The sequence below is a fragment of the Osmerus mordax genome, chromosome 5 (assembly GCF_038355195.1).
Source record: "Osmerus mordax isolate fOsmMor3 chromosome 5, fOsmMor3.pri, whole genome shotgun sequence".
NCBI lineage: Eukaryota > Metazoa > Chordata > Actinopteri > Osmeriformes > Osmeridae > Osmerus > Osmerus mordax.
The window spans coordinates 294,336-309,222 of record NC_090054.1 but is presented as its reverse complement, the minus strand read 5'-3'; the positions used below and the strand labels follow the sequence as shown (position 1 = coordinate 309,222).

The 14,887-nt window shown below is 41.9% G+C and overlaps 1 protein-coding gene across 1 annotated transcript in view; it reads left to right on the top strand.

Annotated features, from left to right (window-relative positions):
* Nucleotides 1–14,887, top strand: part of LOC136942912 (fibulin-7) — a 44,578-nt gene that overhangs the window by 25,258 nt on the left and 4,433 nt on the right. The window contains exons 6-7 of the mRNA XM_067235967.1: nt 4,755–4,892; nt 5,986–6,139. Of these exons, the coding sequence (XP_067092068.1) occupies nt 4,755–4,892; nt 5,986–6,139 (292 nt within the window). The remainder of the gene's footprint in view (nt 1–4,754; nt 4,893–5,985; nt 6,140–14,887) is intronic.

Below are 14,887 nucleotides of genomic sequence, written 5' to 3'. Positions count from 1 at the left end.
AAACATTGTAAAAAAACAGGAAAAAAATTGGCAGCTGGGGCGCCAGATGATTAAACCCATTAAATTACAGTAAAAATAAAAAATAATTAACATTAATTAACCGTAACATTATTGTAATTTTCCTGTACCAAATTTACAAGATATATCTGTGATATTACATTACAGGCTGTTCTTTGCCGGTAAATATGACTTTTATTAATTGAACTCTGTAAAAAACAGCATTTCTCAATTGTGTACTATTATCCTGAATAAAACAGATTTGCGGGGGGAAAAACGATTTGTAATTGTACAAACATATGTACGTTGTGTACGTTCAGATTATAAACCCATGTTATGACACGTTCCAGTACCAAATTTACAAGATATAGCTGTGATATTACATTACAGGCTGTTCTTTAACAGTAAATACTACTTTTATTAATTTAACTTCAATGTAAAAATACTGCATTTTCAATAAATAAAAATATTAAATAAAGCCAAAACAAGATATCTCAATTTAACATGTTCATTAAAAACTTGTGTGTACAACATACAGCATCCAGATGCTGGCATCAGTATCCAGATACTTACAACTGTAGCACCGGGTAGCCGTACGAATTGGAGAGGAATTCTGCTCTCAACACATTTATCTTATAAGACAGGTTAGATCACCATCTAACTGGACAACATTCACACTCAGGGTAAACACTTAATTTATCCAAACTACAGACCATCACATTACACATATCAAAACAGAATTAACACAACAAAAAACTCCAAACAATGCTTACCTAACTAAGCTTAAACCTTTAACTCTGTAGCTTTTCAACTTGCTACGGGGCATTCTGGGTAACAGGAGCGTTGCCGCTAACTATCTAATCAACTTTCCTTCGTCCTACTTTGGAGTCTTTACATTTATTCATTTAGCAGACACTTTTATCCAAAGCGACTTCCAAGAGAGAGCTTTACTAAAAGTGCATTGCTCAATGATCATAAACAACAAGGCTTTTGCAGGCTGTCATAGTCTTTGATATTGAATGGTGCATGCTGGGACTGCATGACATCAACTACCCGAGCTCAGTTCACAATTCAAGGTTCCTATGTGTAAATCAAAGAAGTTATTAGGGCAGTCGACTAGTCGATTTTCTGGTCGATACGCTCTTGGTCGACTAAGATTTTTTTAGTCGAGATGCCGTATGGCAGTGTGAGACCTGATTCCCGCTTGTGTCACCATTGCTGAATTAAAGAAATTTTCTACAGAAATTGTAGATTATATTATTTAAGACAAATAAAGCAACTCTTAAAAGAAAAGGTGTTACTGTTTTCCCTTTCGTTAATCTGCGCTTTGTTTTGGGTTTTTTTGCACACGGCACGAGCACAATTGGCTGCCGAACTACAAACTCTGCCATAACCTACTTTGTCGGTGTTATTAGTCAAAATGACAAAGAAGTCTGTGGTCAGTGGCGCCTTAATGCACGGGCTTACCTGGGCTTAATCCCGGGGCCTCGACCAATCAGGGGCCTCTTAATAATAATACAAAATAATAATGATGATAAAAGTCTGTATTCGCAATGTCATTACTCTGCTCTACAGTGGCATCTGGTGTTGTATGTGGAGGCAGGGGAGGCCCCCCCCTCCCCCTTATCTAAACAAAATGTAACAAAATGTAACAAAAACTAGAGAGGGTACAATTTGTAGGGTGTGCTTGCTTGCGTCGGTTGCAGATGGGTCCATTTAATATGAAACAAGCTGAACCCCCTTTGAGACAAGCTATTCTTACAACGTTGTCACTGGCAGTATTTTTCAGATGGAATCGCGATTCAAACGGTACCATCTGCTAACTGAAAATATGCCCTCAGACGCGACTTTTTAGTCTCAGTGTAGAGCCCTGCGTGGAGAAGCTGAATTGTGCTACGAGCAAGCTAGCCTAGCTGCTGTTGCTAGCCAAACTTCACTGAGGGGATTGTTTGAATGCGCCAGAAATTAACGTTTCTTTTGACATAAAGTTTAGGCTGTGGCATTGAATACAGCGACGCACCACACAAGCTTGAGTTTAAATACATTATTTATTGTGACATTACTTACTGTACATGCAAGTCTTGAATTGCTTAAATGTATAATGCTGCTAGTACACCACGGTACGATACGATATTTGCTGTGCAACAGCAATGCACGTTGTATCCATGCGTCATTGCTAACGTGTGCTGACGTTGTGACGTAAGCTAGCACTGAGTTCCCTTCGTTGACACAAAGCACTTTTTACCACAAAAACTCAATTTCAGCCTAAACCGTGCAACGGAATGTAAATAACAATACAAGCAACTCGTGCGATTGTGCGATTAGCGTGTGGGGGGCCTCAAAAAATGAAAAAAAAAAGTCCATAGCCCAGGGGCCTCAAGTGCTATTAAGACGCCCCTGTCTGTGGTATGGCAGCATTTCAATAAAGTACATTTACAAAGTACCGGGTGACTCGAAAAACGTTGAATGCAAACTCTGCCAACAACGGTTTATTTTTCATAGTTCGACGTTGAATATGATGTAGCCTACCACCTGAAAAACGTAAGTTGTGCTCTACTAGATCTGTGCTCTACTTCGCTCATGCTAACGAGCTGGGTTGAAAAATTAAAATGCCTATTATAAGAATCACATCCAATTCGAATCACATTATCTTCTCCGGCCAAGACAACAAAATCTTTCTCTGTAAAATCTTGCACTGTTCCCCACTCGGCTTCTATTTAGTTCGCATGCTGCATGTTTTCAGGCAGTGATCAGCACGCTCTGATGATTTGCATGTTAAACAAACAAGATTTTTAATTTGTAGTACATTGTAAGAGATAATACATAATAACCAATCAGGCATTTTGTATTATATCGGCATTCGGTAACAACAGGACTGGTGACACGAGACTTAGTAATTAGCTTATTTTATAGCGGCTGAATCTGGAATGTCCAGCAGCTACATTGAGTCAGATCGGGAAAATGTTTGTATCAGAATCAGAATCAGAAAGGGATTTATTCGCCATGAAAGTTTGCACAGACAAGGAATTTGCTTTGGCAGGAAGGTGCATACAATAAACATATACCTAAAATTTAAATATGTAGACTAACTATACTAAGGGTACATAAACTAGCAGTACTAAGTGGGATAAATATAAGTTGCCGTAAATTACAATATAAAAATACAAAAATACAAATATTACAAAAAATACAAATGTACAAGATACCATGTTATGGTGCAGTGCAAAAGCAGAGTGTTTTAGGCAATAAGTCATTTGAGTCAGTGTGGTCCCTTGGCCTTGTTGAAGAGGCCAACAGCGGAAGGGAAGAAACTGTTTTTGTGGCGTGAGGTATTGGTCCTGATAGACCGCAGCCTTCTGCCGGAGGGGAGTGACTGAAACAGGGAGTGTCCAGGGTGGGAGGAGTCAGCCACAATCTTCCTCGCTCGCCTCAGGGTCCTCGAGGTGTGCAGGTCCTCGAGGGTAGGCAGATTGCAGCCAATCACCTTCTCAGCAGTACGGATGATACGCTGCAGTCTGCTCTTGTCCTTGGCAGTGGCAGCAGCGTACCAGATGGTGATGGAGGAGGTGAGGATGGACTCAATGATGGCTGAGTAGAAGTGCACCATCATTGTCTTTGGCAGGTTGAACTTCTTCAGCTGCCGAAGGAAGTACATCCTCTGTTGTGCTTTCTTGATGAGGGAGCTGATGTTCAGTTCCCACTTGAGGTCCTGGGAGAGGATAGTGCCCAGGAAGCGGAAGGACTCCACAGTGTTGACTGGGGAGTCACACAGGGTGATGGGGGTGAGTGGGGCTGTGTTCCTCCTGAAGTCCACAACCATCTCCACTGTCTTAAGAGCATTGAGCTCTAAGTTGTTCTGGCTGCACCAGGTCACCAGGTTGGCCGCTTCCCACCTATAATCAGACTCGTCTCCACCAGAGATGAGCCCAATAAGGGTGGTGTCGTCCGCAAACTTCAGGAGTTTGACGGACGGATGACTGGAGGTGCAACTGTTGGTGTACAGGGAGAAGAGCAGAGGAGAAAGGACGCAGCCCTGAGGTGATCCGGTGCTGATGGACCGGGAGTCAGAGACTTGTGTTCCCAGCTTAACGCACTGCTTCCTGTCAGACAGGAAGTCTGTGATCCACCTGCAGGTGTTAACTGCATCGTCCACAGACCTGTTGGCTCTGTAGGCAAACTGCAGGGGGTCCAGTAGAGGGTCAGTGATGGATTTAAGGTGTGCCAGCACCAGGCGCTCGAAAGACTTCATTACTACATTTATGTTTGTCTAGTTGTCAATCTCCCTTCTTACTTAGGCTATGTATTTCTTTCATATTATCTCTTAAAACAGTGAGGTAAAACATCACACAAAAGGGTTTGATAAAAAACATTGTGACATTTATAGAAAAAAAAAATGTTTCAAATTTCGATTAGTCGATTTTCAGAAGTGTTTAGTCGAGTCTTGGTCGACCAAAGAAAATCTTAGTCATTGACAGCCCTAGAAGTTATTAAGAAGTTATTTGGCAAAGCACTGCAAAAGTTAAACTCATGCGACACACCAGAGTTACCCAATCCAAATCCGTCCGAGTGCGGTAGATTAGCTGCGGTGCGGATTGCATTGTCGTGACATTTTAGGAATAACTAATATATCGTGATATATACCGTTACCGTTAGTGCTTACGAATTATAGAGTGATAAACATTTTAGGCCATACCCCCCATCCCTAGTGTGAGTGCATGTGTGTGTGAGTAAGTATATCTGTGTGTTCTCTCTCCCAGATGTTAATGAGTGTGAGGTGTTTCGGCTGGACCAGGGGGGGAAGCTGTGTGCTCATGCGTGTGTGAACATACCCGGGTCCTACCACTGCTCCTGCCCCCACGGCTACAAGCTGCTCTCCGACTCGCGCAGCTGTGAGGGTGAGCACACACACAATCAGAGACACTGCACACACACAATCAGAGACACTGCACACACACAATCAGAGACACTGCACACACACCGTCAGAGACTGCTATACACACACACACGCACACACACTCAAAGACCCTGCATACACACACACACACACACACACACACTCAGAGACCCTGCATACACACACACACACACTCAGAGAACCTGCATACACACGCACACACACTCAGAGACCCTGCAGACACACACACACTCAGACACCCTGCATACACATTTACATTTATGCATTTAGCAGACGCTTTTATCCAAAGCGACTTCCAAGAGCGAGCTTTACAAAAGAGCATAGGTCACTGATCATAACAACGAGATAGCCCCAAACATTTCAAGCAGCCAAAACATGAAGCATACATTGTGGAAAACCAAATAAGTGCCAAAGGGAAGAACCATAAGAGCATGCAGTTAAACAAGTTACAATTGAACAACATGAAACTCCCCACAAGAGTGCAAGAGTGTACCTGTAGAAAAGACAATCAACAGTAAAGATATTTTTACACACACACACACTTAGAGACCCTGCATACACAAGCACACACACTCAGAGACCCTGCACACACACACACATACACACTCTCTTAGACTGGGGCTTGCAGGCAGGCTGTGGGGATAGATGGCTGTGGGGCTGGTTATGCTCTGTGTCTGTTGGCAACCTATTATCGTTTAGCTTGTTAGTCTGTTAGCTTTCAAGCATGTTAAACTGCTAGCCTGATAGCATGCTACTGCGTTATCCCCCTATCAGATAGCCAGTTAGACTGCTAGCATGTTAGCCTGCTAGCATGTTAACCCACTGTCTTTTAGCCTGTTAGCGTCTATACTGTTAGCCTGCTAGAATGTTAGCCTGTAAGGTTTACAGGCTGCTAGCTAGCCTGTTGGACTTTAAGCCTGCTAGCATGTTAGCCTGCTAGCTTGTGGAAGGAGTGACCTCTACTCTTCCCAGCAGCAGCATGGGAGATGAGTCAGAGTGAGGCAAAACTGTAGAACTAAATAAAAGAGTCTCTCCCCCCACCTCTCCCTCTTTCCCCCCTCCCACTCCATGAGGGTTGTGCTCTCCAGATGTGGACGAGTGTCTGTCCCAGCAGCATAACTGTTCCAGAGGGACCACCTGCATCAACACGGGCGGAGGCTTCCGGTGTGTCAACCCCGAGTGTCCACATTCCCATGGCAATGTGAGCTACATCAAGACGTCTCCATTGTGAGTAGACAATCTACAGTCGGTCTGTGTTCCTGCCTGCCTATCGGTCTTTCAGCTGGTCTGTCTATCGGCCTGTTTGTCTGCTGGTCTGTATTTAGAGAAAGTATGAGCCCCTTCCGAGACACCAAATACCCATGCTCCTCACCTCAAGATTCTTTAGGTAGCCTGTTAGCTGCCTAGCCTGCAAGCCTGTTAGTCTTCTACTTACTATCACCTTTTAAAAGTCAATGTGATCTGTGCGTCCTTACTTCTGGTTGCAGATCTTTTCTGAGGCCTCTGTATCTTGAATACTCTAACTAGCAGAGGAAATCCCCTTCAACTTTTTCACACTTCTCACAGGCAGGTAATGGGTGGCAGCAATAACTCCCCCCCACCATAACCCCCTACTAGACATTTACATTTACATTTACATTTAGTCATTTAGCAGACGCTCTTATCCAGAGCGACTTACAGTAAGTACAGGGACATTCCCCCCGAGGCAAGTAGGGTGAAGTGCCTTGCCCAAGGACACAATGTCAGTTGGCATGACCGGGAATCGAACTGGCAACCTTCGGATTACTAGCCCGCTTCCCTCACCGCTCAGCCACCTGACTCCTTGTCATTATCTGTCAGTGGGGTAGTTAGCTAACCCTACTTTTATAAACCAATAGACATAGCAATACTCTTGGGATACAATTTAACAGACAAAAGATATTCATTTTTTGCATTTTGTTTAAAATCACACCATGAACAGAATACAACATTTATTTACAAGATAATAAAACAACTGGGAAGATGCAGTTGAAGTGAATCTGAAATTGGACTGCCTTGTTCTGAGGTGCAGTAGACTTTGGTGGAGAGCATGTGACGTTTTGTGCCTCATCATAACAGAATTCGCTGATCATTTTAGAAAGATATTGATGCCTGGCCTGGTCCAGTCAGGCGGGACCTGCACAGGAAAACCATCTATGGGAGATGGACATCAGAAATGGGTAGCAGCTGAAACTTAACTGGTTCTACATCACTGTGTGTTCTTGCCAAAACCACAATAGGTCATCAAAGCTCCAGGTTTCTGGGCATCAAAGCTGTAATAGAAAAAAAGGAAGACGGTACATTTAAATATTGCCCACTGTTACCATTACACCATTTTAACGTTCATAACATTGAATAGCTTATAATGAAAATGATTTCTTACTGATTCATTTCCTGAAATGCTGGTAAGTCTTAAACTCGCTGCTTAAAATATCTGTTGAAAAACAGAAAAGTACTGTCAGATTAAAAACAGATCAAATGTGAGACAAAACAGTAATTTGCTTTACTATCATTACCTTATATTATGGGAACTCTTTTACTTTGAATATATTTGAATTGGTACTGCCAGCACAGATCTGTCTGGGTTTGGTGCTTGTTATCTGAGGGAGCTGTGTTGTTCCACTGCGAAGAAAAAATATTTTAAATATGGGTGTACATATTTATCATAACATCATAACATAACATTACAAGCTATTTCACTTCTAAACGTGACTCTTACACAAAACTTTTACAAACTAAGATGTCCCATCTTTGTTCACACCATAGCCACATTAAGGCTTTAGTGTTAGGGTTAAGGCTTTGGTGACAATGGATGGCAGCAACTGTCCACTCAAGTCCTAGTCATAGTCCTGCATCATGTTTCTTGTAGGACAGGGGGGTATTCCAGGTCGCGGGTTTAACAGACTGTGAACCTAACCCTGAACTCTGAGTTGAGTTAATCTAAAATGGGAAACTCAGAATTTTCGGTTCCAGAAAAGCAGATTTGAATTTGTTGAGTCAACTCGGAGTACATCCACTCTGAGTTAAGCGCGGCATGAGAACTTTTAAAAGCCAACATCAATGGAGCTCCAATACTAGGATCCACCATGGCACCCGGCGACAAAAAACGTTGTCCTACTTCACCACACTTCAGATCTAAGTTTTTTTTTACGTGTTTATGGTAAATCTGAGCACATAGCCTATTCCGGAAAAAAGCAACACGGCTGTAGCACCGTATACAATTGGCGTGGGAGACAATTGCTGCCGAATCAATGCATACGCTTGAATGCAATAGTGTTCTATAGTAAGGTGAAAGCAAGCAACGGAGCAGACGTAGTGTAGAACTCAACTTTACTTCACTTCTTCATCAATCATATTCACATACATTTCCTCAGGTATCTCATTATCCTAGCGTAGCGCCCCTAGTGGAATGTAAGATATACCACATATTCCCTCTTTCTTAAAGAATCTGTGCCGGTGGCCCATTGTACAACTAGCCTACCTATTAAGAACTTTATTAGGCAGAACAATCACAACTTCAGTATTTACCATATACTGTATGTTTTTTCTTTACCTTAAGAGACTGTACTTCAACATATAAGCTTTAACATGTTCAGTATTTAAACCTTGAACAAAATAAAGCATAACATATGCAGAATATTTACAATTACAAATGATACAACAGATCAATATCATTCAGTGCACACAGCTATAGAACACAATGTAACACATTTTCATAAATGAAAATCTCTTCCCTCTTTCTTTTGGAAAAGTGTCTATGTTACATAGTCATTGTGCCATTCTGGAACACGAACAGTTCTCCTAGATGGCAATGTAGTAGCAGGCGGTGTGGCCTGCAGCAGCTCATGTGTCTCATCAGGATGATGTGGATTGGGAAGCACAGGCATGTTGACTGGCAAGGCAGGGGCAAGATGACTTGCGTTCCAGATTTTGCCATCAGAGAGGCGAAAGGTTGCCTCTCTGTTCAATGACTTGCAATGGCTTTGTAAACTTGTGAGCACCTTTCTTTATCAGAGTAGGCTTTTTAATGCGCACAAAGCCACCAACCTGAAATGTCGGGATCTGTGCACTGCAGTGTTTGTCAGTGTACTCCTTTGATTTGAGTTGTTTCTTCTTAACAGTGTCTCTCAGTTCTGCATCGTCCAACTGCAAAGGAGGTGTAGGCAAACCTCTAATGTTCAATTTGGTGGTCATCGGGCGACCATGCAGCAGTTCAGCAGGGGAGACTTGTGTGATTGCATGGGGAGTAGCACGATAAGAGAACAAGAAATCAGTAGTAAACTGCTTCCAAGGTTTACCCTCAATGTCTGCTTTCTGGAGGCAGTCTTTGAGGCACCTGTTCCATCTTTCAACTTGGCCATTGCATCGTGGATAATAGATGGAACTACGGCAATGTTTAATTTCTCGGCTGGCAAGGAATGCTTCAAATTCAGCAGATATAAAAGCTGACCCGTTGTCTTTCACCAGCTCAATCGGGTTCCCTTCACGGCTGAAGACAGTGGAAAGAAACGTAATGGCTGTAGCTGAAGTCACCTCAGAGGTGAAGGCCACCTCTGGCCACTTGCTGTAATAATCCACAACAGTAATGGCATAGCGGCAATCCGGAGGCGCACGGAGGTAAGGGCCAACAAAGTCCACTGCAAGCTTTTCCCATGATGCATTGGGAAGACTCACCGGATTCAGTGGGGAGGTTCTGACGATGGCAGTCTTGTCATGTTGATTGCATGTGTCCAAGGGCGTAGGTTTTCATAGGGACCATAGGGACTAGTCATGACCAGAGTTTGGGAAAGACACAATCGTCTCCACCAATATTTTGTTAATTTTCGAAAAAAATATCTATTTGCAAAAGTCATTTGTATTATTGGGTGTGCTTTGCCTTCGGCAAGGGCGCAACTTTTGTTCTCTCACCTATATATTTATTTATTATTGTTTATTTTCGCCCCCCTAAGGATCAGTCAATATTTGGACTACATACACAACGGCGGTGTCAAAAGGTTCGTCTTGGCAGCGATTGCGTTGGTTGTATTTTTATTTCTTATATACTAGTGTAATAATTGGACCAATACGCTGTTCCTATTGGTCCAGAAGACGTTCTCAAAAGTTAATAATACCGTTTATATACCTCCCGAATGTTCGCATAGGTAAATAAACGGTTTTATGGACCTAGCAACAAGCGGTTGCCTTGGAGATGTAGCCATTGACCTTAACAACGTAGCATCTGCTCGGCAACAAAGTAGCCTAAGTTGCCAAAAAAAAAACTAAAACAACCAAATATGGTTTCTGCACAGGTCCGCAAACGCCCCGCAATCGCTTTGTGTGTAAAAAAAGTATCTGAAGCAGACAGAAGACGAATTGATGTTGTTGATATGTTGCCTTGGAGGTGTAGTGACGTCACCAGTGCAAGTGCAGCTGATTGCTCTGACAACATGGCGTCTGCTCCAGATTCGACCTGTTTTATTTGTGATCTTCCCACGTATTGTTGTAGTATATAAGAAATCAAATGTTTACTCCTTGACAGGTCAGCAAACGCTTTGTCGCCTCGATTTGTTAAAACGATTTGTTTGTAAACCTCGACCTGTGGTCTCGGTTAACAAACGTTTTAACAAATCTCGGTTTACAAAGGCGTTTGCAGACCTGTCGAGGAGTAAACATTTGCTGTTTACGTTCCGTTGGATGGTTTAACTTCAAATTACGTTTTTGTGGTGAAAAGTGAAGCTAACGGTGGCTAACTTGCTAGCCACAGTCACTGACGTAACTAACGTCACTACGTCACAAAAACACGCGTGATTACCTGTAGCAGAACATTTGTTTCGCATCTGTTAACTTGGGGGATAGCTAGGCTAACTATAGCTTTACTGCAAGGCAGCTGCAGAAACGCCAGCAGCAAAGAGGCCAGGGTGATAACTATTTACTCATTTTACTTTGTGATGTGAAACACAATTGTGAAATGTAATGTACAATATTAGCTGATATTAGTAAGGAAGTAGGCCCACATCTACTTTCGGAAACGGTAGTCTACTATTTCACTGAAGCATTAGCATCATGACATTAGCCTCTGTTGCCCGGGCAACACATACTACAGTGGTCTATGATGCATCTGTTTTCAATCGTTAAAATAAACATTCCTCGCAAATACATTTTCGTTGTAGGATTTATTATGACATTACATTACAAGTAAACGATTTGTTGGTGAAATTATCATTACCTGTGGTTTCAAACCAGTGTTGCTCACTGCAACGCTGTAGCCTACGCGAGACACTACAAAAACATACTGTACAGTACACAGCTGTTTAGGAAGTCAAACGGCGACAGAACATGTTCGGCACTCCCCTTACTTAAATCAAAAGTCTTTCAATAGGTGAAACTATCTGACTACTAACCTGAACTTCATTGCCACAACCTAAACTTTGTCAATCTGTTCATGAAAATAATTAATTTCAGCCTAAACCGTACAACGGAACGTTAAATCGAATTCAACCAACGCAATCGCTACCAAGACGAACACAGTAGTAGTCTAGTACTGTAGTACATTTAGTCATTTAGCAGACACTCTTATCCAGAGCAGTAGTAATACAATTTACCGGGGCAGCTTCTCCACACAGGGCTATATCGCATTTTGCGTTGTTACTGACAATGATCGCTACCAGTGAGCTTTTTATGAATGAGCGATTTTCCACTAAATAAATGTCAAGCTTAATTACGTTTTTGGGGGCATATTTTCAGTTAGCAGATGGTACTGTTTGAATCGCGATTCCAACTTCTACTGCCGGTAACGTCGTAGAATAATCTTCAAAGGGGGTTCTTTATTAATTAACGAATGCAATATGAGTAGGCTAAATGCCTGAAAATATCACGAGAAGGGAAAAACTTAAAAGGACGTTTAAGTCATAGAGATTAGGTCAATTTTTACACCGGTCTGCCACATTTATTCGTTTTGATTCAGCTATGAGGCTGGCTCTTGCAGGGGAAATGAGAAGACATCTATTTCATTCTACACTTCACTCGTATTTGGAGTTGTAAATGATCAGCCAAAAAAATATGCTTTGTAATCATTATAAATAATAAGTAGGCCTATGCATTTTTATATAAAATATACAGAAATATCCGTTGTAAAAATGTCATTAAAAAACGGACCCCTGTGCAACCGACGCAAGCAAGCACACCCTACAATTTCCCCAGAAATTGTACCCTCTTTAGTTTTTTATTTGCTCCCACGATCGTTTGCCACTGCCAGGGATGCAACTAAAATAATACAGCAACAAAAGTTTAACGTTATGGAATGCACAAGTGTAATTATGGTCACATCTTGTGCCTGGGGCAGTGATATCAATAAGTCATGTAGCTTACGCATTTACAGCGTCTGCTATTTTCTGCCAGTTTGGCAGCAGCGACTGTGTTGCTTTTTGCCTGTATTATTTCTGTATTCCTGATATGTTTGTCTTACAATATTTCACACAGGACGAGCAGACAAAGTTTGTAAGATTATTGTCTGCTCCTCCTGCGTGAAATTTGCGTCTCGTTTTGTCGATGTTTGCGAATAGACATACGGTGCAAACACCGCCCCTTTTATGTGAACGCGCACGTCTCTAGATTGGAAAGATTTGGGTTGAGTTAGACAGTTGATAACCACCGTCGTGCTTGTCGTGATTGCGGTTGTTAGGGTTCGTGAAGCTGGGTAACTGAAAGTAATCATCTTAATCATTTACATTTACATTTATGCATTAAGCAGACGCTTTTATCCAAAGCGACTTCCAAGAGAGAGCTTTACAAAAGTACATAGGTCACTGATCATAACAACGAGATAGCCCCAAACACTGCGAACAGTCAAAACATGAAGCATACATTGTGAAAACTAAATAACTGCCAAAGGGAAGATCCATAAGAGCATGCAGTTAAACAAGTTACAATTAAACAACATGAAACTCAAAAGTGCAAGTGTACCTGTATCAGAATCAGAATGGCCTTTATTCGCCATGAAAGTTTGCACAGTCAAGGAATTTGCTTTGGCAGGAAGGTGCAAACATTAAAATATAGGAATAAAAAAATAAAATATGAGGACTAACTATACTAAGTATAGTTATACTAACTATACCACTAACTAGCAATACTAAGTGGAATTAGATTGAAATAAACTATACAATAAAATATAAGTTGCAGTAATTTACAATATAAGATACTAAAAATACAAATATTACAAAAAATACAAATGGTACAAGATTGTAGAAAAACAATCAACAGTAAAAGAATCTTTCACAGCGAGTACAAGAATTTAACAAGAGCAACAAGTCTCTCAATAACAGTCATTGTGATCCTGGAGGAAACTAACATCAGGTCCAGCCAAGCATTCCTAAGTGCCGTTGTACTCCCGGAACAAGTGCGTCTTGAGCCTTTTCTTGAAGGTGGGGAGACAGTCAGTTTCCCTGATGGAGTTGGGGAGTTGATTCCACCATTGGGGGGCCAGACAGGAGAAGAGCTTGTGTTGGGACCGGGCGCTCTTGAGCAGTGGGACCACCAGACGGTTGTCAGAAGAAGACCGTAAGTGGCGGGTGGGGGTGTAAGGCTGGAGGAGAGACTTGATGTAGTGGAGAGACTTGATGTAGTCATCATCATCCTTTGATGAAAAGCATTTTGTTGGGGGAAACTGCTACTACAAGTTGAAATAGGCACCAGTTGATATTTACTTTGTATCATGTTGAATATGATTAAAACCAAGGTGACATCGAGGCTATAATCACAAGCGTATAGCCTAAGCAAAATATGCCTTACCTGTTCGTAGTATGTTTTTATATTTAATATAACATTGAACATGTTATTTTATTAAGTCCACCACTTTTTCTCCTGTAATATTAACGGACAGTGGGGTTAAATATTCAATGTATGGACTGCATTCAAATGTATGCATTGACTCGGCAGTAATTATCTCCCACGCCAATTGTAAGCTATATGCTGCTACAGCCGTGTTGCTTTTTTTTCCGGAATATGTGTTCAGAATGACCATAAACACGAAATAAAACTTATATCTGAAGTGCGGCGAAGTAGGACGTTTTTTGGTGCCGGGTGCCATGGTGTATGCTAGTATCGGAGCTCCATTGATATTGGCTTTTAATAGTTCTCATCCCCGCGCTTAACTCCGAGTTGACGTACTCAGAGTTGAAATTAAATTAAAATCAGCTTTTCAGTAAGCGAAAAGTCGGGAGTTTCCCATTTTAGAGTAACTCAACTCAGATTTTAGGGTTAGGCTCAGAGTTTGTTAAACCCGCTACCGTAGGTGACGGTAGCGGGTTTATTAAGGATGATGATGACTACATCAAGTCTCTCCACTACATCAAGTCTCTCCTCCAGCCTTACACCCCCACCCGTCACCTACGGTCTTCTTCAGACAACCGCCTGGTGGTCCCACCGCTCAAGACCGCCCGGTCCCAACACAAGCTCTTCTCCTGTCTGGCCCCCCAGTGGTGGAATCAACTCCCCACCTCCATCAGAGATACTGACTGTCTTTCCACCTTCAAGAAAAGGCTCAAGACGCACTTGTTCCGGGAGTACAACGGTACTTAGGAATGGTTCGCTTGACCCGATGTTAGTTTCCTCAAGGATCACAATGACTCTTGCTTAGAGACTTGTTGCTCTTGTGGTTAGTGGTAACTGTTTTAAATTTTTGTTCTCGCTGTGATATATTGTTTTTATTACTGTTGCTTGCTTTTTTCCACAGGTACACTTGCACTTATAGCGGTTCATGTTGTTTAATTGTAACTTGTTTAACTACATGCTCTTATGGTTCTTCCCGTTGGCACTTACTTTGGTTGTTCACAATGTGTGCTTCATGTTTTGGCTACTCGCAATGTTTTTTGGCTATCTTGTTGTTATGATCAGTGACCTATGCACTTTGTAAAGCTCTCTCTTGGAAGTCGCTTTGGATAAAAGCGTCTGCTAAATGAATAAATGTAAATGTACCTGGAA